The sequence below is a fragment of the Leucoraja erinacea genome, chromosome 10 (assembly GCF_028641065.1).
Source record: "Leucoraja erinacea ecotype New England chromosome 10, Leri_hhj_1, whole genome shotgun sequence".
NCBI classification, from domain to species: Eukaryota; Metazoa; Chordata; class Chondrichthyes; order Rajiformes; family Rajidae; genus Leucoraja; species Leucoraja erinaceus.
Window position 1 is genome coordinate 25,080,815 of NC_073386.1, and position 25,176 is coordinate 25,105,990.

At 40.4% G+C, this 25,176-nt stretch overlaps 2 protein-coding genes across 3 annotated transcripts in view; one reads left to right on the plus strand and one right to left on the minus strand.

Annotated features, from left to right (window-relative positions):
* The window catches only part of zyg11 (zyg-11 family member, cell cycle regulator), a 37,223-nt gene extending 20,321 nt beyond the window's left edge, over positions 1 to 16,902 (minus strand). Inside the window, exons 1-6 of one of the 2 annotated variants that reach the window (XM_055641734.1) lie at positions 16,550 to 16,902; positions 14,465 to 14,575; positions 12,721 to 12,886; positions 10,211 to 10,968; positions 5,157 to 5,297; positions 2,810 to 2,986 (exon numbers count right to left, since the gene is read on the minus strand). In XM_055641734.1, coding sequence (XP_055497709.1) covers positions 2,810 to 2,986; positions 5,157 to 5,297; positions 10,211 to 10,968; positions 12,721 to 12,886; positions 14,465 to 14,485 — 1,263 coding nt within the window. In that variant the 5' untranslated portion in view covers positions 14,486 to 14,575; positions 16,550 to 16,902. The remainder of the gene's footprint in view (positions 1 to 2,809; positions 2,987 to 5,156; positions 5,298 to 10,210; positions 10,969 to 12,720; positions 12,887 to 14,464; positions 14,576 to 16,549) is intronic. The other variant, XM_055641735.1, reaches the window with a different exon arrangement.
* Positions 16,903 to 16,990: 88 nt separating this feature from the next.
* Positions 16,991 to 23,328, plus strand: LOC129700921 (cytochrome c oxidase assembly factor 7). Its single transcript, XM_055641737.1, has 3 exons — positions 16,991 to 17,293; positions 18,722 to 18,862; positions 21,655 to 23,328. Exons 1-3 carry the CDS (start codon positions 17,185 to 17,187, stop codon positions 22,101 to 22,103), a joined length of 699 nt encoding a protein of 232 aa, XP_055497712.1. The 5' UTR covers positions 16,991 to 17,184; the 3' UTR covers positions 22,104 to 23,328.
* The last annotated feature ends 1,848 nt before the right edge of the window (positions 23,329 to 25,176 follow it).

The following is a 25,176-nucleotide window of genomic DNA, read 5'->3' on the forward strand; positions in this document are numbered from 1 at the left end:
AAAATTCTCCAGTCAGACTTAGGGGAAGTTGTATATATATTGCTGTAATTTCCTTCTTAGATATGGATCCATTCCAATTGCTCTGAACTTAAAAGTTACATTTTCTACAAATATGTCTGCATGAAAATTCAAGTTATAAGGAGCAAATTTGAGTAGTAGGGAGCAGTAAGGCAACCACATGTGACAGTCCAGTCATGAGCTTTGTATCTAAACAGCTGAATTGAATTCTCAGGCAATTTCAAAGGAATCTTGTATTGGGAGAAAGAAGAAAAAAAGTGTTATTAGTTTAGCACTAGAAAGGAGGCGAGAATGGGCAAGCTAGAGATTTGGAAAGAACACTAAAGAAAATAACTCTGAGTAAAGTGGAACTGGGATGCAGGCAGAGGCCGCGGATCAAAGGTGGAGTAAAGCAGAGAGACGTTAAGATTGCTGGGGCTCCAGTTAATTAATCTAATGTCAGTGGTGGGGAAATTATGTGAGAAAGGACAGCTGCAGTATAGAATGTGCTACATGAAGTAGTGGTGAAAGCAGCTACTCAAACAACATTTAACAGGTATTTTGAGGAGGGTTTGAATCGCCAACGCATAGTGAGCTAAGGACCAAGTGTAGGAAAATAGACACTAGGTGCGGGAGTAGGTCATTTGGCCCTTCGAGCTAGCACCGCCATTCAACGTGATCATGGCTGATCATCCCCAATCAGTACCCCATTCCTGCCTTCTCCCCATATCCCCTGACTATGTTATCTTTAATAGCCCTATCTTGCTCTTGAAAGTATCCAGAGAACTGGCCTCCACCGCCCTCGGAGGCAGAGAATTCCACAGACTCGCAACTCTGTGTGAAAAAGTGTTTCCTTATCTCCGTTCTAAATGGCTTACCCCTTATTCTTAAAATGTGGCCCCCGGTTCTGGACTCCCCCAACATAGGGAACATGTTTCCTTACTCTAGTGTGTCCAAACCCTTAATAATCTTATGTTTCAATAAGATCCTCTCTCATCCTTCTAAACTCCAGAGTATACAAGCCCAGACGCTCCATCCCTCCTCATATGACAATCCCACCATCCCGGAAATTAACCTTGTAAACCTACTCCTCAATAACAAGAATGTTCTTCCTCGAATTAGGGAACTAAAACTGCACACAATACTACAGGTGTGGTCTCACTAGGGCCCTATAGAACTGCAGAAGGACTGCTTTGTTCCTATACTCAACTGCTCTTGTTATGAAGGCCAACATGCCATTCACTGCCTGCTGTACCTGCATGTTTATTTTCATTGACTGATGAACAAGGACCCCCAGATCCTGTTGTACTTCCCCTTTTCCCAACTTGACACCATTTAGATAATAATCGGCCTTCCTGTTTTTGCTACCAAAGTGGATAACCTCACGTTTATCCACATTAAACTGCATCTGCCATGCATTTGCCCACTCACCCAACCTGTCCAAGTCACCCTGCATTCTCATAGCATCCTCCTCACAGTTCACATTGCCACCCAGCTTTGTGTCATCTGCAAATTTACTAATGTTACTTTGAATCCTTTCATCTTGATCTTTGCTGTATACTGTAAATAGCTGGGGTCCCAGCACCGAGCCTTGCGGTACCCCCCCACGAGTCACTGCCTGCCATTCTTGTGTACTCTGGAGTTTAGAAGGATGAGAGGGATTCTTATTGAAACACATAAGATTATTAAGGGTTTGGGCACTCTAGAGGCAGGACACATGTTCCCGATGTTGGGGGAGTCCAGAACTAGGGGCCACAGTTTAAGAATAATGGGCAAACCATTTAGAACGGAGATGAGGAACCACTTTTTCCACACAGAGCGTTGTGAGTCTGAGAAATTCTGTCTCAGAGGACGATGGAGGATGGTTCTCTGGATTCTTTCAAGAGAGAGCTAGATAGGGCTCTTAAAGATAGTTGAGTCAGGGAATATGGGGGGAAGGCAGGAACAGGGTACTGATTGTGGATGATCAGCCATGATCACATTGAATGACAGTGCTGGCTCGAAGGGCCGAATGGCCTACTCCTGCACCTATTGTCTATTGTCCTTGAGCATGCTCCACCATTGACAAGATCATGGTCAATCTTTTGTCACAGAATGTTCCTGCCTTACCCATTGAACCTCCAATATTCAAAAACCTAGCAATCTCAGTTTTAAATGTAATCAATAATTGTGGCTGCAACTGACGGAGTAGAGAATTTCAGATTCACCATCCTATGTGTAAAAAGACACTCAATGCCAGATATCTCCATGACAAGGTTCCAAAGGGAACATTGCACGGCGAATTATGCTATCATATGCGTGCCTGATGCAAATCCGCAATGGGACAGTTGTAAAAAGGAGGGTTAAATGAATGTTGCCAGATGTGGCAACGAAGTGCCTGGTCAGATTCCACATGCAGTTTGATTTGACTTCGAAATGATCAACCACCTTTTGCCTCAAGTTGCACAGATTTTCAATTGTGGAGCACAGCAATAGAAAGAGTGAAAACTACTTTCTACACACTAATTCTAGAGTGCAGTGCACAAGGTCCTATATCAATAAGCAAAAGTTACCACTTGATCTCACCTTAAAAACTAAGGCGGTTTTCATATTCTAGCTCGCTTTGAAATATTTATAGACTTTTCAGGTTATTACAGTAAATGGATGTATCATTTTAATTAACCAACACAGTAAACATGAATGAATTAGTCACAAGGTATCACATCATTCTATAAATTATGAAAAAATCCTAGATAATTAAAGTAGTAAAGGTATGTATAGCCTAAAATAAGGCAATGTTTGGGTGTGTTACTTAGTTTTTTTAGCTCTTTACCTGTTGATGGTTGGGAAAATGTTCCATGGCTTTCAACAAGAGACGTGTTACTTCCGTTAAAAGGCGTACGGGCATGCCACCTGCCAAGTCCTGTTTTGTCAAATTGAATACACATGCACTAGCTGCCAGCTGCACAGGTAGATTTGTAGAATGGTTTTTCATTCCAGTTACCACAAGCTGAAATAAAAATAAAACTTGTACAATGGTGGCTCTTTTCAAAAAGTATTTGGCTTGATTTACATCTATCTATCTATCTATCTATCTATCTATCTATCTATTATTATTAAAAGGTCTGTGGCTGCCGCCTGCCGTCCGTCCGGCTGCGGCTTCCTTTCAATTCGCTGCTCCTTCCTATCAGCTTCCAACACACTTCAAAACAAAGTTGCAAGACAGGAACACTCTGAACTTTTCACCTCAATGGGATATCACAGCAAGTGCTTCAACAGGAGGGGGAGGACCAATTGGTATTGCAATTATAACTGCTGCAGCAGGCAGGGGAGGTGAAATAAAAGTCTGTGGCTGCCGCCTGCCGTCCGTCCATCCGGCTGCCTTTCTGCCTTTTGATTCGCTCTCCTTCCTATCAGCTTCCAACACACTTCAAAACAAAGTTGCAAGACAGGAACACTCTGAACTTTTCACCTCAATGGGATATCACAGCAAGTGCTTCAACAGGAGGGGGAGGGCCAATTGGTATTGCAATTGGAACTGCTGCAGCAGGCAGGGAGGTGAAATTTGAATTTTTTTTAAATCCACTGCTGAGGGAGGCAGGGGAGTGCTGGAATCTTACATTTGGGAACGGGTTCAGTTCCGTTGGAGGAGACGGGTGCATGGTGGAATATTGGGTTGGGGGATCACACCATTGGGGAAGCAGACCCAACGGGTCTGCACTTGGTCTAGTCCTTTACAAATTTAAGTCCCAACTTTTCAAACTTATCCATTTGATATAGAATAGAGCTTTCCCCCCCAAAAATCCCATAAAATAAGCACTTTTCAGAAAGTAGACACAAAATGCCGGAGTAACTCCGTGGGACACGCAGCACCTCTGGACAGAAAGAATGGGTGACATTTCGGGTTGAGACTACATTCTATCTTTGTTCTGCCCACTGATGTCAGGGGAGTGGGCAGAACAAAGATAGAATGTAGTCGGAGACAGTAAGACTGGTGGCAGAACTGGGAAGGGGGAGGGGATAGAGAGACTTCAAATAGCCCTTGCTGTCCCTCTCTCTTCCCAGTTCACCCACCAATCTTACTGTCTCCAGCTACATTCTATTGAATGTATTTGATAGAATACATTCTATCTTAAGGATAAGGGGGAAATCCTTTAAAACGGAGATGAGAAGAACTTTTTTCACACAGAGAGTGGTGAATCTCTGGAACTCTCTGCCACAGAGGGTAGTTGAGGCCAGTTCATTGGCTATATTTAAGAGGGAGTTAGATGTGCCCCTTCTGGCTAAGGGGATCAGGGGGTATGGAGAGAAGGCAGGTATGGAATACTGAGTTGTTGATCAGCCATGATCATATTGAATGGCAGTGCAGGCTCGAAGGGCCGATTGGCCTACTCCTGCACCTAATTTCTATGTTTCTATACATTCTATTTGTGCAGGAGAATGGGGTTAGGAGGAAGATCATCCATGATTGAATGGTGGAGTAGACTTGATGGGCCGAATGGCCTAATTTTTCTACTATCACATATGAACTTATGACCTTATGAGGAGCATGGCATCACAAAAAAAATTATAGATTCATATTTAACTGTACAAGTATTCCATAAATTACTATCACATCTCTTGATCCTGAAATGATAGCCACAAATGCCAGAGGTTAGTCAGGTTCACAATATTACAGTGATGATTTTGTTGTCACCAGTCACAAACCCACATTATATACAAAATCAAAAGTGAGAATCCTTGCTGACATTTGTCTCGCATTTTGCCTCGAATTATAGTTTCATAAAATAAACATTTTTCCAGCAGAGAATTTGCCCAAGCAATAACACTACATATAAAATAGTGAATATGACCCAAATACTACAACAACATAAATACTTCTTGCAAAGCAACTTAATTTTGCTATCAATACCACACCCAGGTATTGATACTCAGCCACTAACAATGCATGGACTAATGCCAAGAAATTCAGAAATTCTCATTTCTATTCCCCATGTCACTTGCACTGGACCACCACTTCAAGTGTGCAGGAATCAATATAATGCAGAATCAAGGTCTGTGTGTCTTAGTATATTAAGCATGCAAATACAAGCTAACTATGATGCATTTCTGTGTCACTAAATGTATCACTGAGATTTTTAAATAGGAAAAAAAAAATTGCTGTTCAGGTGTCAACTTACCTTAAGTAGCTCAGGCTGTGGTTTTTCCATGCTGTGTGTAAGACTAAAAAGATGGAATAATGCTTCTCTTACAAAAAATGCCCTTTCGCTATATCGACGTAGAGCCTCAGAGATTTGTACTTCATTTGCTTCTCCCGAAACCTTTCAATGCGAAACATAGGGAGAAGTGGAACAAATTGATTTTCATTTCTGCAAGTAAATATTCTCTTTCATTGTCACACAAATTAAAAGTCATAGTAACTAACAATAACTAATCTGTTATTAATTCATTATTTGCATTGTCTTAGAATGAAATCAATGTCTTAGAAATAAATCTTAATTCCATTACAAACCTGAAGATTGTTATTAATGCAGAATGTGTGCATCAAATACAGATTTCACATGGAACAGTTTAGTAATAATTTGAATAAAATAATGAAATAATTATTTGGCAACTTCTCTTTGGAAACGGACTTGGGTAAATTGTAGTTAAATCATTGTCATAAATTCACACAAATTAAAATGCAGATGGAGTTAATAATACAATATATTTTTTGAATTCAAGTCATAGTAACTAACAATAACTAATCTGTTATTAATTCATTATTTGCATTGTCTTAGAATGAAATCAATGTCTTAGAAATAAATCTTAATTCCATTACAAATTCAGTCCTTTGCGAAGGGCGACTTAAGATCAGGAAATGTAGAGTCAGTATGGATAGAACTGAGAAATTGTAAGGGTAAAAAGACCCTAATGGGAGTTATCTACAGGGCCCCCAAACAGTAGCCTGGATATAGGGTGAAAGTTGAATCAAGAGTTAAAATTGGCATGTCGTGGTGGTAATGTTACGGTTGTTATGGGAGATTTCAATATGCAGGTAGACTGGGAAAATCAGGTTGATACTGGACCCCAAGAAAGGGAATGTATGGAGTTTAAGTGTTGTGTAATGACCCTGATTTGATAAGGGAACTCGAGATAAGGGAGTCATTAGGAGGTAGTGAGCATAATATGATAAGTATTAATCTACAATTTGAGAGGGAGAAGGGTAAATCGGAGGTGTCAGTATTACAGTTGAACAAAGGGGACAATGGAGCCATGAGGGAGGAACTGGCCAAAGTTGACTGGAAAGATACCCCAGCAGGGATGATAGTGGAACAACAATGGCAGGTATTTCTGGGAATAATACTGAAGGTGCCAGATCAATTCATTCCAAAGTGGAAGAAAGATTCCAAGGGGAGTAAAGGGGCGACCGTGGCTGACAAGGGTCAGGGACAGTATAAAAATAAAAGATAACAAGTATAACATAGCAAAGATGAGCGTAAAGCCAGAGGATTGGGAAACTTTCAAAGAGCAACAGAAGAAAACTCAAAAGGCAATACGGGGAGAAAAGATGAAGTATGAAGGTAAGCTAGCCAAGAATATAAAGGAGGATAGTAAAAGCTTCCTTAGGTATGTGAAGTGGAAAAAAAAGAATTAAGACCAAAATTGGACCCTTGAAGTCTGAAAAGGCTGAATTTCTTATGGAGAACAAGGAAATGGCAGACGTTGAACAGGTACTTTGGATCGATCTTCATTAAGGAGAACACAAACAATCTCCCTGATGTACTAGTGGCCAGAGGATCGAGGGTGATGGAGGAACTGAAGGAAATTCACATAGGACAGGAAATTGTGTTGGGTAGACTGATGGGACTGAAGGCTGATAAATCCCCAGGGCCTGATGGTCTGCATCCCAGGGTACTTAAGGAAGTGGCTCTAGAAATCGTGGACGCATTGGTGATAATTTTCCAATATTCTATCGATTCAGGATGAGTTCCTGTGGATTGGAGGGTAGCTAATGTTACTTTTTAAGAAAGGCGGGAGAAAAAAACAGGGAATTATAGATCAGTGACCCAACTATGACATCGGTGGTGGGGAAGATGCTAGAGTCAATTATAAAAGATAAAATAGCGGCACATTTGGATAGCAGCAACAGGACCGGTCCGAGTCAGCATGGATTTACGAAGGGGAAATCATGGTTGACTGATCTTCTGGAATTTTTTGAGGATGCAACAAGGAAAATGGACAAGGGAGAACCAGTGGATGTAGTGTACCTGGACTTTCAGAAAGCATTTGATAAGGTCCCACGTAAGAGATTAGTGGGCAAAATTAGAGCACATGGTATTGGGGATAGGGTGCTATCATGGATAGAAAATTGGTTGGCAGGCAGGAAACTGATTGGGGATGACCAGCCATGATCACATTACCACAAGGCTCGGTGCTGGGACCGCAGCTATTTACAATATATATTAATGATTTAGAAGAAGGGATTAAAAGAAACATTAGCAAATTTGCAGATGACCCAAAGCTGGGTGGCAGTGTGAACTGTGAGGAGGATGCTATGAGGATGCAGGGTGACTTGGGCAGGTTGGATGAGTGGGAAAATGCATGGCAGATGCAGTTTAATATGGATAAATGTGAAGTTATCCACTTTGGTGAAAAAAAACCCAGAAAGGCAGATTATCATCTAAATGGTGTCAAGTTGGGAAAAGGGAAAGTACAATGTGATCTAGGGGTCCTTGTACATCAGTCTATGAAAGTAAGCATGCCAATCTACCAATGCCCCAAAATAAAAAAGCAAAAACAGATGTTTAGAAATTTTTGCAAAGTAATTAAAAATAAATAACTGAAATATCACATTTACATAAGTTTTCAGACCCTTTACTCAGTACTTTGTTGAGGCACCTTTGGCAGCGATTACAGCCTCAAGTCTTCTTGGGTATGACGCTACAAGCTTGGCACACCTGTATTTGGGTAATTTCCCCCGTTCTTCTCTGCAGATCCTCTCAAGCTCTGAAAGGGTTGGATGGGGAGCGTCGATGCACAGCTATTTTCAGGTCCCTCCATAGATGTTGAATCGGGTTCAAGTCTGGGCTCTAGCTGGGCCACTCAAGGACATTCACCGACTTGTCACGAAGCCACTCCTGCGTTGTCTTGGATGTGTGCATAGGGTCGTTATCTTGTTGGAAGGTGAACCTCGCTCCAGTATGAGGTCCAGAACGCTTTGGAGCAGGTTTTTATCAAGGATCTCTCTGTACTTTGCTCCGTTCATCTTTCCCTCAATCCCGACTAGTCTCCCAGTTCCGGCCACTGAAAAACATCCCCACAGCATGATGCTGCCACCACCATGCTTCACCGTAGGTATGGTATTGGCCAGGTGATGAGCGGTGCCTGGTTTTCTCCAGACGTGATGCTTGGCATTCAGGCCAAAGAGTACAATATTATTTTCATCAGACTAGAGATTCTTCTTTCTCATGGTCTGAGAATCCTTTAGGTGCCTTTTGGCAAACTCCAAGCAGGCTGTCAGGTGCCTTTTACTGAGGAGTGGCTTCCGTCTGGCCACTCTACCATAAAGGCCTGATTGGTGGAGTGCTGCAGATGTAGTTGTCCTTCTGGAACGTTCTCCCATCTCCACAGAGGAACTCTGTCAGAGTGACCATTGGGTTCTTGGTCACCTCCCTGACCCGTACCCTTTTCCCCAGATTGCTCAGTTTGGCCGGGCAGCCAGCTCTATGAAGAGTCCTGGTGGTCGAGGCTAATGTGGTCTTCAGGACCTGCAATGCTGCAGAAATTGTTTTATACCCTTCCCCAGATCTGTGTCTCGACACAATCCTATTTCGGAGGTCTACGGACAATTTCTTCATTGCTTGGTTTTTGCTCTGACGTGCACTGCCAACTGTGGGAACTTATATAGACAGGTGTGTGCCTTTCCAAATCATGTCCAATCAATTTAATTTACCACTGGTGGACTCCAATCAAGTTGTAGAAACATCTCAAGGATAATCAATGGGAGCAGAATGAACCTAAGCTCAATTTTGAGTGTCATAGCAAAGGGTCTGAATACTTATGTAAATGTGATATTTCAGTTATTTATTTTTAATTACTTTGCAAACATTTCTAAACATCCTTTTTCACTTCTTCATTCTGGGGTATTGTGTGTAGATTGATGATAACAAAAATGAATTTAATCCATTTAAAAATAGGGCTGTAACATAACAAAATGTGGAAAATGTGAAGGGGTCTGAATACTTTCTGAATGCACTGTATTTATCTGCTAGTTTACTGAAAAACGCTTCTGGAACTTTTCAATATAGTGTGGCCACTGTATTATAGACTATAGGTGCAGGAGTAGGCCATTCAGCCCTTCAAGCCAGCAGCATCCTTCAATGTGATCATGGTTGATCATCCACAATGAGTACCCCGTTCCTGCTTTCTCCCCATATCCCCTGACTCCGCTTACTTTAAGAGCCCTATCTAACTCTCTCTTGAAAGTATCCAGAGAACCGGCCTCCACTGCCCTCTGAGCCAGAGAATTCCACGGACTCACAACTGTGTGAAAAAGTAATTCCTCATCTCGGTGATAAATGGCTTACCCCTTATTCTTAAACTGCGACCCCTGTTTCTGGACTCCCTCAACATTGGGAACATATTTCCTGCCTCTAGCGTGTTCAATCCCTTAATAATCTTATATGTTTCAATAAGATACCCTCTCATCCTTCTAAATTCCAGAGTATACAAGCCCAGCCGCTCCATTCTCTCAGCATATGACAGTCACGCCATCCCGGGAATTAACCTTGTGAACCTACGCTGCACTCCCTCAATAGCAAGAATGTCCTTCCTCAAATCTGGAGACCAAAATTGCACACAATACTCCAGGTATGGTTTCACTAGCGCCCTGTACAAATGCGAGTTGCTGCTGAGAAAGGAATCTTTTTTTTTGGCTCTTACCAATTTAATTTAAATGAAGCCAGATATGATAATTAATTGATCAAAGTAACACCAATGGGTAGTGGTCCTAATGGGTTTTTGTTCAATTGAAGATTATGAAATTTTAATTAAAAAGTTACTACATGTGGTAATTTGTATAAATGTTCTTTTAAAAAAAGCTATAAGTAGGCAAATCATCTGAACTGAACATGGGAGTCTTCAACACAAAACAAATCATTAGCATTGAAAGCAACAGCTTTTAGACAACAATAATTTCCAACCTTAAACACTAAGATTGTGCTCTTTAAAAAAAAAAGAAAAGAAAACCAACCTTTAAGCTTCCTTCTCCAGAAAGGAACTCAGAATAGCCAGCATCTGTGGCAAGCAACCCCATAAACAGCATTGTAGGCCGGTGCTGGACAAATGCCTGAACAGCCTTATCTGTTATGTGCTTCCTGCCCGAAATGTCCAGAGATCGGAGATTAGGTAGTATCCCTGAAAGTTCTAGTAAACGAAGTGCAATATCAGAGGTAAACTGCTTATCATCAGAGATGTCTAAGTGTTGCAGAAGCTGTAGTTCCTTAACGATTTCCAAGATTTGTGTAGTTGTCATTTTCAGGCATTTCAGGTGGTGCATGGTCAAAGATTTAAGCCTGTCTTTACAGGTCAGAAGTGGTGTGATATCAGTAACAGATGTGTTTGAAATATCTAAACTTTCCAATTTTGGAAGAGAAGTGACATCTCTGAGATCATCATTGTAGAAGAGAACGTTGGTAACACTTAAAAGACGCAGGCCTGTCAGCTGGCTGAAACATCGTTCATAAGGATCTTCGAGAGACAGCGTTAGGGAATTCAACACAAGACACTGCAAGTACTGTTGATTCCATTTGTTTGTGACAAGTGCATTTACAATATCTGTTATTGTGATATCTGCATTTACACCAGATGCATCCAGATCAATAAGCTTATGGTGGCAGAATGCTTTCCTGAATGCTACTGCTGACAGTTTAGCATTCCGAATACAAGCACGCTTTAAGCGCAGCAGATCATTCCTGCGGAAAATTCCCACTGTCTTTTCATTGAGCACACCTGTTGCAAAAGAATGATAGAAGAATAAACAGAGTATTCTGAACAAATACAGTTTTGTAAATTCTGTTTGTTATTATGTTAACACCAAAGAAAGAAAACAATTCTTACAATCATAAATATGAAATGTTCTCACTTGAACTGCATGAATTTAAATTATCTAGCAATCTCTGCATCTACCGATCTCAGGACAAAAAAAACTTTTTTGATTCCTTATTCCTACTAGAAAAGCAGTGTCCAGGCTATCATGAATTGATATGCATGCAATAACCATATTTTAAGTGACACATTTATTATAATGCATTTAAATAATTCTCCAGAAAATAAAATTAAAAAAACATCTAAATATCTTGTGTGCTTGTTGACCAGCTTATTATGCCACCTCTCTATTTTGAACTCCTTCTTCTTATTTTCAAATCACTTCGTAGCCTCACTTCTTAATATCTCTAGTCCAATAACGCTCAAGGTATCAGTGCTCCTCCAATTCTGACCTCCTATTCGGCTCCAAATTTAATTTCAATATTATTCATACCTTTAGTTTTCGTCCCAAATTCTGAAATTCCATTTGTAAATCTCTCTTACTACTAATTCCCCTGAATAGTACTCGATCATTTCCTTCAATATTTCCTTCTCTGACCAGACTTTTTTTCCTCATGGCTGCTTTGAGATTCTACACAATATAAATGATACAGCTGCATTTGTGCATCATTTATCTTTCATAAAAGTATAGTTATCTATACAAACTGATGTCAGTATTGTTATTTTAAATATCCAATGGATCAGAACACTGCATCTTCATAACAATTGTGGTATTAACCAGATTCATCTGCAACAAAATTATCGAGGCAATACATGATCATTTTATAATGACATGTACATTTACTGCCAGATTTAAGCAATTAGAAAAGCAGACAACCGCTGTAACTATTGCTAACACAAATGTATCTCATGTAGAATTTTAAGTGCCTTTTAAAAATGCTTAATATTTCAGACACTGTCCACATTAGCAAATTAGGTCAAATTTATTTTTTACCCTCATGGAAAGTGATGACAGGATAAGGTCGAGCTAAGATTTTTTTTCGCCAAGGCATTACTAATCACAGCAAAATATAGTTGGGCAGATAATATCAAGAAGTAATCTTTCAGAAACTATTTTTAATGCTACAAAAAGGTGTGCAACTACAACATTCAGATTTCTTAAACTTTGTACTCACTATTTTTCCTCTGAGAAAAAGAGTCAAATAAATAGGGATGTAACAGAGCAAGTAATCAAAACAAAATAATGCACTGGAATTAAAAGCAGTGAATAAAGGCAACAGCAACTAACTAATTAATTATTTAATGCACTGCAGTGACCATTATAACTTGGCTCACCTGAGCTCCGAGCTGGTGTGCTTACAAAAGGGAAAAAATAAATTAATTACCACCAAATGTTAAGAGGATCACCAATCATTTGCGAGAACAGGGAGAAGGTGGGGAAGAAATTTTATTGAGGACATGTCTCTATGCAAACTTCCTTTCACTTCCCCCTTCCAGCATATTCAACCCCCCAAAAGTTTATAATATTCCAGGGTGAAAGATTTAAAAGATTATATACTGGCATTATTACAGACAAATCTCTGATTTTGTGGAGATAGTGGTTTGGAAAGGGAAGAAGAGAAAAAGCAAAATATTACTTGCAAACTCAGATGTATTATGAACAGGAAATACAGCTGAGTATTCTTGGGCTTCTATAATTAGAAATAAAAATCTTACCATTCCGGGACATTTTCTGCAGCAAACGATCTGCCAGTTCTTGTGGAAACACCACAGCTTCCTTGAGACAGAATGAGCCATCTGGCCTTTCCCAACAAAACGTACTCAAATTTACCCTCAAATAATCCAAGCAGATATCAGTTAATGAAAGAGGAGAGAAATCTTCCTGTTGATACAAAAGTAATAGGAAATGTTGGTATATCCGAATATACTATGAATACATGTGCCCACTATGTTGCGGGGGTGGGGGTTACAATCCAACAAAACAGTCCCATCACGATTTTTTGTAATGCAAAGCTGCGTCACCTTCACAAGAAACACATGTTGAAAATAATAAATTGTGTTTACTTGTTTAAGAAGGAACTGCAGATGCTGGAAAATCGAAGGTAGACAAAATTGTGTTTACTTATTTACTTTTCACATAAATTCTGTGAAAGCAAATTTTATAGTATGTCTCAAATTTTTGGACAGTGATTTCTGATTACAAATTTCAACAGATTTCAAAGGACAAGCTTTCATATCAATATAACTTATTCGCAGATCACCCCGTAATTCCCCAAGGAGAAAGATACAGATAGAGGAAGCTGTGATAATAGATTATAATAAGAAAACACTTCAGACATAAGGTTTTCTAGGAATAGCTAAACTTTTCGCACAAGCCTTGCGTTATTCACATTGGTTCACATGCCTCAAGCATAAATATTCCTGAGTCAGTAAATTATGGGAGACAGACACAAAATGCTGGAGTAACTCAGAGGAACAGGCAGCATCTCTGGATAGAAGGGTGATGTTTCGGGTAAACTGAGCCCCTTCTTCAGACCATAAGACATTGGTTACGCCCTAATTCTGCTCCTATGCGGCTTACTAATCAAGAATCTACCAATCTTCACTTTAAAAATAGATTCACCACCCTCAGGCTAAATAAATTCCTCCTCAACATTATAAAGGTACGTTCTTTTATTCTGAGGCTGTGCTCTGTTTTTACTCTCCCATTACTGGGATCGTCCTTTCCATGTTCACTCATTCTAGGCCTGTCATTATCTGCTATGTGGTTTCAATGAGATTCTCCCCTCAACCTAAATTCTGGCAAGTTAAGGCCCAGAGCCGTCAAACGCACCTCATACCAGAAGCCATTATCCCGGAAGATTATTTTTGTAAACATCCTCTGGACCTTCTCCAATGCCAGCACATTCTTCCTCGGGTATTGGGCCCAAAACTGCTCACAATATTCCAATATTCCTCACTAGTGCCATATAAAGCCTCAGCATTATATCCTTACTGTTATATTCTAGTCGCCTCAAAATGAATGCTAGCTTTGCAAATGCCTTCCTTACAGCTGACTCAACCTGTAAATTAACCTTTTGGGAATCCTGCACCGGCACTCCCAAGACCCTCTGCACCTCTGATTTCTGACTCCTTTCCCCATTTAGAAAGTAGATTACACTTTTATTCCTTCTACCAAAGTGCATGACTATATGTTTTAATACGCTGTACTCCATTTGCCACTTCTTTGCCCACTCTCCCAACCTATCCAAGTCCTTCGGCTGATTCCCTGCTTCCTCAATACCACCTGCCCTTTCATCTAACTTTGTATCATCTGCAAACCTCGCCACAAAGCTATCAATTCCATCTTCCAGATCATTAACATATAACATTAAAACTGGCCCCCAAGGAACACCACTAGTCACTGGAAGCCAACGAGAAAAGGCACCCACCAAGGCAAATTCCTTGTATGTGTACATACTTGGCCAATAAACTTATTCATTCATTCCCATTCTTTGCCTTCTGCCAGCCAGCCGATCTTCTATCCATGCTGGACAAAAATGCTGGAGAAACTGAGCGGGAGAGGCAGCATCTATGGAGAGAAGGAATAGGCGACGCTTTGGGTCGAGAGTTTTCTTCTATCCATGCTAGTACCTTATCTCTAATACCATGTTTCCTATCTTGTTTAGCAGCAAAACTTGTGGCATCTTATCAAAGGTCTTCTGAAAATCCAAGAAAGCAACATCCATTGACTCTTCTTTATCTATCCTGCTTGTTATGTTCTCAGAAAACTCCAACTGATTTCATAGCTCCCTTTTTATACATTGAAGTTACATTTGTGATTTTTCAGCCCATGGAACATTAGTGACTCTTGAACAATCACTAGTAATGCCTCCACAATATCAACAGCTTCCTCTTTCAGAACCATGTAGTGTATTCCACCTGGTGCAGATGACCAATCCACTTTCAGACCTTTCAGCTTCCCAAGCACCTTCTCCTCAGTATTAACGACTGCACTTACTTCCGCCACCTCACTCTTGAATTTCTGCCACATTGCTGGTGCCTTCCAATGTGAACACTGATGCAAAACACTTATTTGGTTCATCCACCATTTCTTTATCCCCCATTATTACTTCTTCAGCGTCATTTTCCAGCAGTCCAATGTACACTCTTGCCTCTCTTACTCTTTATGTACTGTCCTGCTGGGAAAAAGCTTATGAATATCTAATCTATCTATGCCTCTCACATTTGTATATACTTCTATCAGGTCTCCTCGCAAAGTCTGGCATTCCAGAGAAAACAATCCAAGTCTTTTCAATCTCTCCCTGTAGCTAATATCCTCTTAACCAGGCAACATTCTGGTGAACTTCTGTACCCTCTCCAAGGTCTCCGCATCCTTCCTGTAATGGGGTTAACAGAACTGTACACAATACTACAAATGTGGCCTAATCAAAGTCTGAAAAGCAACACGACTTGCTGACTTTTATATTCAATGCCCTGACCATCAATGCCAAACATATCATATGCCTTCTTTACCACTCTATTTTTGTTGCCACTTTCAGGGAGTTAAGAACTAAGACCCCAAGATCCCTCTGTACATAAAATCTGTTAAAGAGTCTTGCCATTAACTGTATACTTTCCTCTTAAACTTGACCCCCCAAAGTGCCTCACACTTGCCCACGTTAAACTCTGACATTGTTGTAGCTATCTACATTCCACTGAAAACTTTGACAGCCTTCCTCACAGACCGCGACTTCACTAATCTTGGTGTCATCTGCAAACTTACCAATGAACCCATCTATATTTACATTCAAGTCTTTTATTTTATTCTTCCACCTCAACACTATTTTCTAAGCTGTAAGCTATATGACAAAGTCTCTGTTAATATTGTGCACCTTAATCTTTTGGATCAGTCTCCCATAGGAGACTTTATCAAATGCCTTACTAAAATTCATGCAAGCAAGATTTAAGAGACAACATCCATCTGATCGTTTCAAAATCTTACAATTTTAGTGTGTATTAACCCCTCCAAAACGTGACAATATTCATTCAGGCAAACGAGTTGTGCAAAACTGAAAAATGTTAATAAATGCACCCAAGCACAACGTCGATTCTTGCTTTAATAAAACCAAGTTCTTTAAAACAATTTAAAGGCATCAATTTTTCAATTATAAACATTTACCCTATCTTTTCACGGTAGCCCCTGAGCTCATTGCAGTTATTATATTGTCATACACTGACGCATTAAAGTACAACAATTTTTTTTAAATGACTTTAAGGAGACTATTGCCACGCAAATAAATATCATACGTACACATAATTTACTTTATAAAATAACTCTATTGGCAGATGCGAAAGCTCAATTAACGAACTGGTCTTAAGTCACCGAACTGCAGAATTCGCATCAATGAAAATCGTGGATCAACAACTTCCAGCCATCAAGAAATGGAGGCGGGCAGGCGGGCGCCGCAACAGGCCGACGGGGCGGCAGCTGCTGCACGGGCGGCACCGGCCTGGTATTCGCGAGCCCGACGGTTGGGCTTCGACCGACACAACGTTCTCTTACCATGGCTACAGGGCCGGCGGGCTAACGGACCTTCCGAGGGAACACCAGCAAAAACATGACCGGTAAACAAACAAGGGCAAGCACCTGGTCACACAAGGAAGGACGTCTTACAAAACCAGACAACTATGCAATTTAAGAACATTAAATAAGTTCCTCCTCCGAATGCTAAAGGCGTTTATCTTGATGTCAAATATTCCATGTAAATAACTCTAGAGACCCACCACCCGGAAATAATTTCCGGGGTGACAGTCCCGGCACCAGTTAAACCCGCCTGCCCGGCTCTTCATGCCCATTAGTCACAGCCCGGCGTTGCGATGTTCAATCATTGGACGTTTCCCTTCTTCCTGCCTCGTCCTCTGTTGCCGGCCGACGTCAATCAATGCCTCGCCACCCCCACTCTTGGCTGTTTGCCCGCACTTGGCCCAACAGACGGAGGTTAAACATGAGCGAATACTTGCAGTGACGCTCTCGATGAATGGCGATGGAGGATGCAGGAAGTTCAGACGCGGGGGCTGGGAACGTGAGTCGCTTCATGTGAAGGGTCAGAAAGGCGGTGCTTCCAGGAGCTTGTCCTTGGAGCCAAGCGTGGAGCTGCAGGTCGGCGTGGGTCGGAGGCTGATCCCTTCTCCACAGTGATGATGTCGAGCCTTATTAATTTCCAAAATGAAACAGAAGTTAAAGAGTTCCTGGACAATCTGGGCATCGAATACAGTTACCAGTGCCGCAAGGAGAAGGACCCGGAAGGTTGTGACTTTCTTAATTCACCGGGGAGGGGGGTTGTATTTTGTTGGAAGTGTGGACATAACTATAGGTGAAGGTAGAGGAAATGTTCAGAGTTGTGTTTTAAGTGTCGTCACGAGGCTGCTCTGTAAATATAAATTTTGAGTGTTGATCTGTGATCATCCAGGCATCATGCTCCTGACATAGTCCTTGTAGATGAGAGAAGTTATTTCCCACTGAACTCTGGATCCCCACATAACTGAAATTCTGAACAAGTCTTTTGTTTTGTTCAGCGATAAGTGTCAGGATTTTAAACTGTTGGTGTTCAGGTTAGCCCAGATTTGTTTTCATTAGGTACAGATCAAATAATTCCTATTTATTTGTACAAATACTACAATGTTTACTTGTGCAGCACATAAATATATGTATTGTTTGCAATAACTTTTCTACATCTAAAGCAGTTAACTTAACATGTGACATTTATGCCTTTGGTTATGCCCACATCCATTTGCAACGGTTTGGATGGGAAGAATTAATATGGTAATTTCAGATGAAATTTGCAGATGGAAAATGTCAATGAATATTTGCAGGAAGATGAGCTGTTAAATGCCACCAATTGCACAATTGAACTTCCGCAGCATGTGATAAAAGCCAGCTTGTAGAGCACTTGTTCTGGACTGGAACATTGACTTTTACAATAGACAATAGGTGCAGGAGTAGGCCATTCGGCCCTTCAAGCCAGCACTGCCATTCAATGTGATCATGGCTGATCATCCACAATCAGTACCCAGTTTCTGCCTTCTCCCCAAATCCCCCGACTCCACTATCTTTAGGAGCCCTATCAAGCTCTTGAAAGTATCCAGAGAACCGGCCTCTACCGCCCTCTGAGGCAGAGAATTCCAAAGACTCACAATTCTCTGTGTGAAAAAGTGTTTCCTCATCTCCATTCTAAATGCCTTACCCCTTATTCTTAAACTGTGGCCCCTGGTTCTGGACTCCTCCAACATCAGGAACCTGTTTCCTGCCTCTAGCGTGTCCAAACCCTTAATAATCTTATATGTTTCAATAAGATCTCCTCTCATCCTTCTAAATTCCAGAGTATACAAGCCCAGCCGCTCCATTCTCTCAACATATGACAGTCACGCCATCCCGGGGATTAACCTTGTGAACCTACGCTGCACTCCCTGAATAGTAGGAATGTCCTTCCTCAATTTAGGAATTTTAAAGACATTTTGCAGACTAGTCAGTTAATCAAACTAATCAGATTGCCCCTGGATGTTCTTTAGTGTTCTAAGAAAACTACTATTGCAGAATTTTATTACTTAAATTGCTTACCATTGTCAATGTTTAAACTTAATTTGTTAATAGTTAATGTGGTTTGGAACAGCTAAAATGTGGATAAACATCTAGTTAGGATATTTTATATGACATCTAATTTTTCATTCTTGGTAGGATGTCAACGACTTGCTGATTATTTGGAAGGAATTAAAAAAAACTACGAGGCAGCTGCTGAGATATTGAAACACAACTGTGAGAAAAACCATCATGGAGAAAGCTGCTATAAGCTCGGTACTTACTATGTGACTGGAAAAGGTACAGTTTATCTTTTGCCCCTTTTCAATCTATTTGATTACACTCTTTTAGTTGGCACGGTCAATGTTGACAAGTCAAGTCAAGAGAGTTTATTGTCATGTGTCCCAGATAGGACAATAAAATTCTTGCTTACTGCATCACGACAGAATATTTTACGCATAAATACAGCAGATCAGTGTGACCATATACCATAGAATATATATATGCACACATAAATAAAGTGTGCAATAGGCTGTTATACAGTGGCTTGCAAAAGTATTCATACCCCTTGAACATTTCCACATTTTGTCACGTTACAACCACAAACGTAAATGTATTTTATTGGGATTTTATGTGATAGACCAACACAACATAATTGTGAAGTGGAAGGAAAATGATACATGGTTTTCAAATTTATTTACAAATAAACAACTGAAAAGTGTGGCGTGCAAAAGTATTCAGCCCCCTTTACTCTCTTTACTCTCTATTATCTTCAGAAGTCACCTAATTAGTAAATAGAGTCCACGTGTGTAATCTAATCTCAGTATAAATACAGTTGTTCTGTGAAGGCTTCAGAGGTTTGTTAGAGAACATTAGTGAACAAACAGCATCATGAAGCCCAAGGAACACACCAGACAGGTCAGGGATAAAGTTGTGGAGAAGTTTAAAGCAGGGTTGGGTTATAAAAAAATATCCCAAGCTTTGAACATCTCACGGAGCACTGTTCAATCCATCATCCGAAAATGGATAGAGTATGGTACAACTGCAAACCTACCAAGACATGGCTGTCCACCTAAACTGACAGGCCGGACAAGGAAAGCATTGATCATAGAAGCAGCCAAGAGGCCCATGGTAACTCCGGAGGAGCTGCAGAGATCCACAGCTCAGGTGGGAGAATCTGTCCACAGGACAACTATTAGTCGTGCACTCCACAAAGCGGGCCTTTATGGAAGAGTGGGAAGAAGAAAGCCATTGTTGAAAAAAAGCCATAAGAAGTCCCGTTTGCAGTTTGCCACAAGCCATGTGGGGGACACAGCAAACATGTGGAGGAAGGTGCTCTGGTCAGATGAGACCAAAATTGAAGTTTTTGGCCTAAATGCAAAACGCTATGTGTGGCGGAAAAGTAACACTGCACATCACCCTGAACACACCATCCCCACTGTGAAACATGGTGGTGGCAGCATCATGCTGTGGGGATGCTTTTCTTCAGCAGGAACAGGGAAGCTGGCCAGAGTTGATGGGAAATGGATGGAGCCAAATACAGGGCAATCTTGGAAGAAAACCTGTTAGAGTCTGCAAAAGACTTGAGACTGGGGCAGAGGTTCACCTTCCAGCAGGACAACGACCCTAAACATACAGCCAGAGCTACAATGGAATGGTTTAGATCAAAGCATATTCATGTGTTAGAATGGCCCAGTCAAAGTCCAGACCTAAATCCAATTGAGAATCTCTGGCAAGACTTGAAAATTGCTGTTCACAGACGCTCTCCATCCAATCTGACTGAGCTTGAGCTATTTTGCAAAGAAGAATGGGCAAAAATTTCAGTCTCTTGATGTGCAAAGCTTGTAGAGACATACCCCCAAAAGACTTGCAGCTGTAATTGCAGTGAAAGGTGGTTCTACAAAGTATTGACTCGGGGGGGGCTGAATACTTTTGCAAGCCACACTATTCAGTTTTTTATTTGTAAAAAAATTTGAAAACCATGTATCATTTTCCTTCCACTTCACAATTACGCACCACTTTGTGTTGGTCTATCACATAAAATCCCAATAAAATACATTTACGTTTGTGGTTGTAACGTGACAAAATGTGGAAAAGTTCCAGGGGTATGAAAACTTTTGCAAGCCACTGTAGTTCATAGTTTGTTTGAAGTTGTGTTTAATAGTCTGATGGCTGTGGGGAAGAAGCTGAACCTGGATGTTGCAGATTTCAGGCTCCTGTACCTGCTACCTGGTGGCAGCGGTGAGATGAGTGTGTGGCTAGGATGGTGTGGGTCCTTGATGATGCTGGCAGCCATTTTGAGGCAGCGCCTCAACCACATGGGATATTTTACACAGTAAACGTTACACAGTATAAGTTACAGTGTAACTTGTCTCTAACCACATAGGATATTTCTAAATGATCCCAAAGCTGATTGAATATTCCTCTTTAGTCATGGAAATTAAATGCTGGTATTGGGAGGCTACATGAAGCGGAGTTTTAAAAATAATCTAAAAAGGTATGTGCATGGGGATAGATGCAGCCTCTATTTTTTGAAAAGTGCAATAAAAGTTACCAAACTAAGTTTGAACAAAACCTTGGCTCAAAGGATCACAGTGCACTGATGCAATATAATTGCAGATAACATCTGCACTGATAGAGAAATCAAATGGAGCACTCTGAAAATACTGGCAACATTGAACACCAAGTCATTAAAATGATTTAATATGAATATCACTATAAGGCATTGCAAAAAATAACTAAACTTAAACTTACATTGGCCATCTTGGCTATTGCATACGACTGAAAATGCTCCAATCTAACATACCTTCACAGGTTAGTCTGATATGGTAATTCCAATGTTAAATGATTTTAAGAGTCACTCCCTCAATTTAGGTGGGGTACATTATATTTTACTTAAATCTGTATATCTAACGATGCTGACCAAAATTGAGTTAATAAACCTCTGATCTCATGAGGATTGTGATTTAGTAACATTATTGGGCAAGCAGTTGAAACATTACCAATGTTTTTTTGTTAACAGAGCGATGCATAGGTTAGTAATTGAAGTAGATTTTTTTTGTCATAACTAAATATTTGATGTTTTCAAACAGGTGGATTACAACAAAATATGAAGACTGCATATGAATGCTTTGTTAAATCGTGTGAGAAAGGTGGTAAGAAGTCAATTGACGCCTGCCATAATGCTGCACTGTTGGCTCATGATGGACAAGTATTCGATAATAAACCAAACTCCGTAAAAGCCAGAGATTATTACACCAGATCCTGCAATGGAAACTTTGTAGCTAGCTGCTTTAATCTAAGTACTCTGTATATCCAGGGAGCTCCAGGTGTGACCAAGGACATGGCTCAGGCCATGAAATATTCTCTTAAAGCATGTGAGTTAGGTCACATCTGGGCTTGTGCAAACACAAGTCGAATGTACAAGTTAGGAGAAGGTGTATCTAAAGATGATGAAAAGGCAGAACTTTTCAAAAAAAGAGCTAAAGATCTACATAGAGAGCAAAATGAATTTTCACAGCAATTAAAGTTTGGACAATGATATCAAATTCTAGTGTAAACTTGATTTTTCTTGGTGGAATATATTTGCTTCAAAAATGATCAAACAAACTTTGGGCAAAACAGAATTGGGCCTATATGTGGCATAACCCTCAAACTTTCTAACGATTCACATATTAAGCGTGAAAGTCTCCTTGGGTATAAAATGAAAACTGCATCCAAGGTTGAAGACATTTTTGATACCTACTACAGAATCCTGAGGGGCCCTGGCTCAGGGCTTCATCAGGTCAGCAACTTTCAATGGGTTCATCCAAACTAAACTCCACGCGGTGCATCTGTAGCCCACAGGTGGTACATGCCAACCTGTAGTAATAGGACTTCTGATGGTCTGCTCTCATGGAAATTATAAGCCCACCCAGTACTGAGAGCCACCTTCAAAAGTAAGTCCAAAAAACGTAAACCTCTAGGCTGCCATCTGTTCAGTTTCCCTCAATGCCTCAATCTTGCTTCCAGAGGCAGCTATTCATGATCATATCCCCATTCTAATGGTCCAGCCGCCCGGTTCTGAACACTTGCCACCATTCCAACCAGCCTCTCTGTCACCTACAATCCAGACCAACTTCTCTAACTTCAGATAGCCCTTGCTTTCTCTCTCCATCCCCTTCTCAGTTCTCCCACTAGTCTTACTGTCTCCGACTACATTCTATCTTTGTCCCGCCCCCTCCCCTGACATCAGTCTGAAGAAGGGTCTCGACCCGAAACGTCGGCCATTCCTTCTCTCCAGAGATGCTGCCTCACCCGCTGAGTTACTCCAGCATTTTGCGTCTACCAACATCCGATCTGTTATTCTTCCATTATGGCAGAATGAGCAGTCTTTGAATGCTTCAACCTTCCAAGGTTGTGTTAATTGCTCATTAAGTTTACAGCCTTGCCTCAAAATTATTTTGCTGCTGCAGCAGCACAGGAGAGTTATGTTTTTCGGTCTGCTGCACTTGACCATATCCCAATGAAGAATACAACCCACCATGTAGCATAAACCACTAGGTGCAGTTCCAATAGCTGCAGGGAGCTGTTCCATCCTTTTAACATTTAAATTTGTACATTATTATAAAGTTTTCAGAACGGTGATCTTATCAAAGCTATGTTTTACGTGAGAGCCTTCATCTAATGGAAGGGGAGCAGGGGTTGCTTTTAACAGTTCAGATCCAACCTATTGAGCAGAAAAGAATGAAATGTACTAGCATTACCTTAATAAACTGTGATGGGTTTCTCAGTCTGTGATTGTTTTGGTTACCCAGAAATCCCATTTTGAAGAGATCCTTCCCTGGAAGATACCCAGCGTTCATACAGTTTTTGTTGATAAAGCTGCTGGCTGTTCAGGTAGTTTATTGGCCCGTTGATGCTCTCGTGTAAAGGAAGAAAGCATAGCAAGTTTACCATGATGCTGTTAGAATTTAGTAAATATTCCAAACAAAAAACGATGCGTGACATTCTTTTGATAAAATACGTCTGTTTCTCTTTATTCTCCTTTGTTTACATCTTGCCCGTATCACATACTATTTCTCATTCCAGACAATCAACGTGCTTTGAGGCCACAGCTGATGTTACTCTTACCATATAACAATTGCAGCACGGAAACAGGCCATCTCAGCCCTACAAGTCCGTGCCGAACAACTTTTTTCCCTTAGTCCCACCTGCCTGCACTCATACCATAACCCTCCATTCCCATCTCATCCATATGCCTATCCAATTTATTTTTAAATGATACCAACGAACCTGCCTCCACCACTTCCACTGGAAGCTCATTCCACACCGCTACCACTCTTGATGAGTAAAGAAGTTCCCCCTCATGTTACCCCTAAACTTCTGTCCCTTAATTCTGAAGTCATGTCCTCTTGTTTGAATCTTCCCTATTCTCAAAGGGAAAAGCTGATCCACATCAACTCTGTCTATCCCTCTCATCATTTTAAAGACCTCTATCGTCCCCCCTTAACCTTCTGCGCTCCAGAGAATAAAGACCTAAGGAATAAAATAATAAATTCACTTACGTTATTTATAAACTAGTGGATTGCTTTACTTCAGTTTACTAAAGTTAAAACTAAGCAGTACCCGAGAGAATACTTTGGGTAGTTCTGCCTGATGGGTGAAGCCAATGATATTATGAACACCAAAATTTCATTGCCTTGTGGAAATAAAATTCAAGTAATTTGCAGAACAAGATCTTTTTCTCAAATATAGTCCCCAAAATGTCTGCCTTATCAACATCAAGCTTCTTTTCCTGAATTGTTACTTGCGCATGGCAATTGATGGCCTCATTGCCATCTACCTGGTTGTCTACTTAAAACTTTCATAATGAATTTTTGTCATTAGATGTCTGAACAAGGCTTAAATTATTTTAAATTATGTTTTGCCTTTTGTTTTAATATTTTACTTCTTGTCCAGCTCCTTGTATTGCACATATTTCCACATATGTTTACTTTCTTATTTTCACCACATAGTTCTCAGTTTTAACTCTATTTCAGACTTGCTTAGTTTTACAATTTTGATTAGATTTTAGCCTGCCCACAATTGAGCAACTCCAGTTCCAGCCTATCTACCCTGCATAATTAGCTCAAACTGTTCTCCCTTGGAAAAAGATAAAACTGTTGCAAGGGATCATGGCACTCACGAGAAAAAAGGTGAGAGCTTATATTTAAATAATAAAATAACCACAAGCAACATTAGAGCACATTATTTAAAAATGTAAAAGGTGTATTATCTCATACCTAAATCCAAGTGATTTTCTAGTGCCATATGAAAGAGATGGTGGCAATTTCCTTTAATCCACAAAACTGTGCAATCTGGAACACTTGAGAATGTATGTGAAATTGGGCCATATAACCTACAATCTCAAAGAACAAATTATCACATCTAATAACACAATAGTCGAGTATATACATAGTTATAGTCATGTTCAGGATTCAGCTTCACGACTGACAAATTCATTGATACCTGAAACTAAAATCCAGTTTATAAATATGTCAACATAGAGCATGACGTATACAAGTATTGGGCTAATAAGCAATATAAGAAAAACGTATACATTTTATTTAGTTTACTTATATTATATTCATATA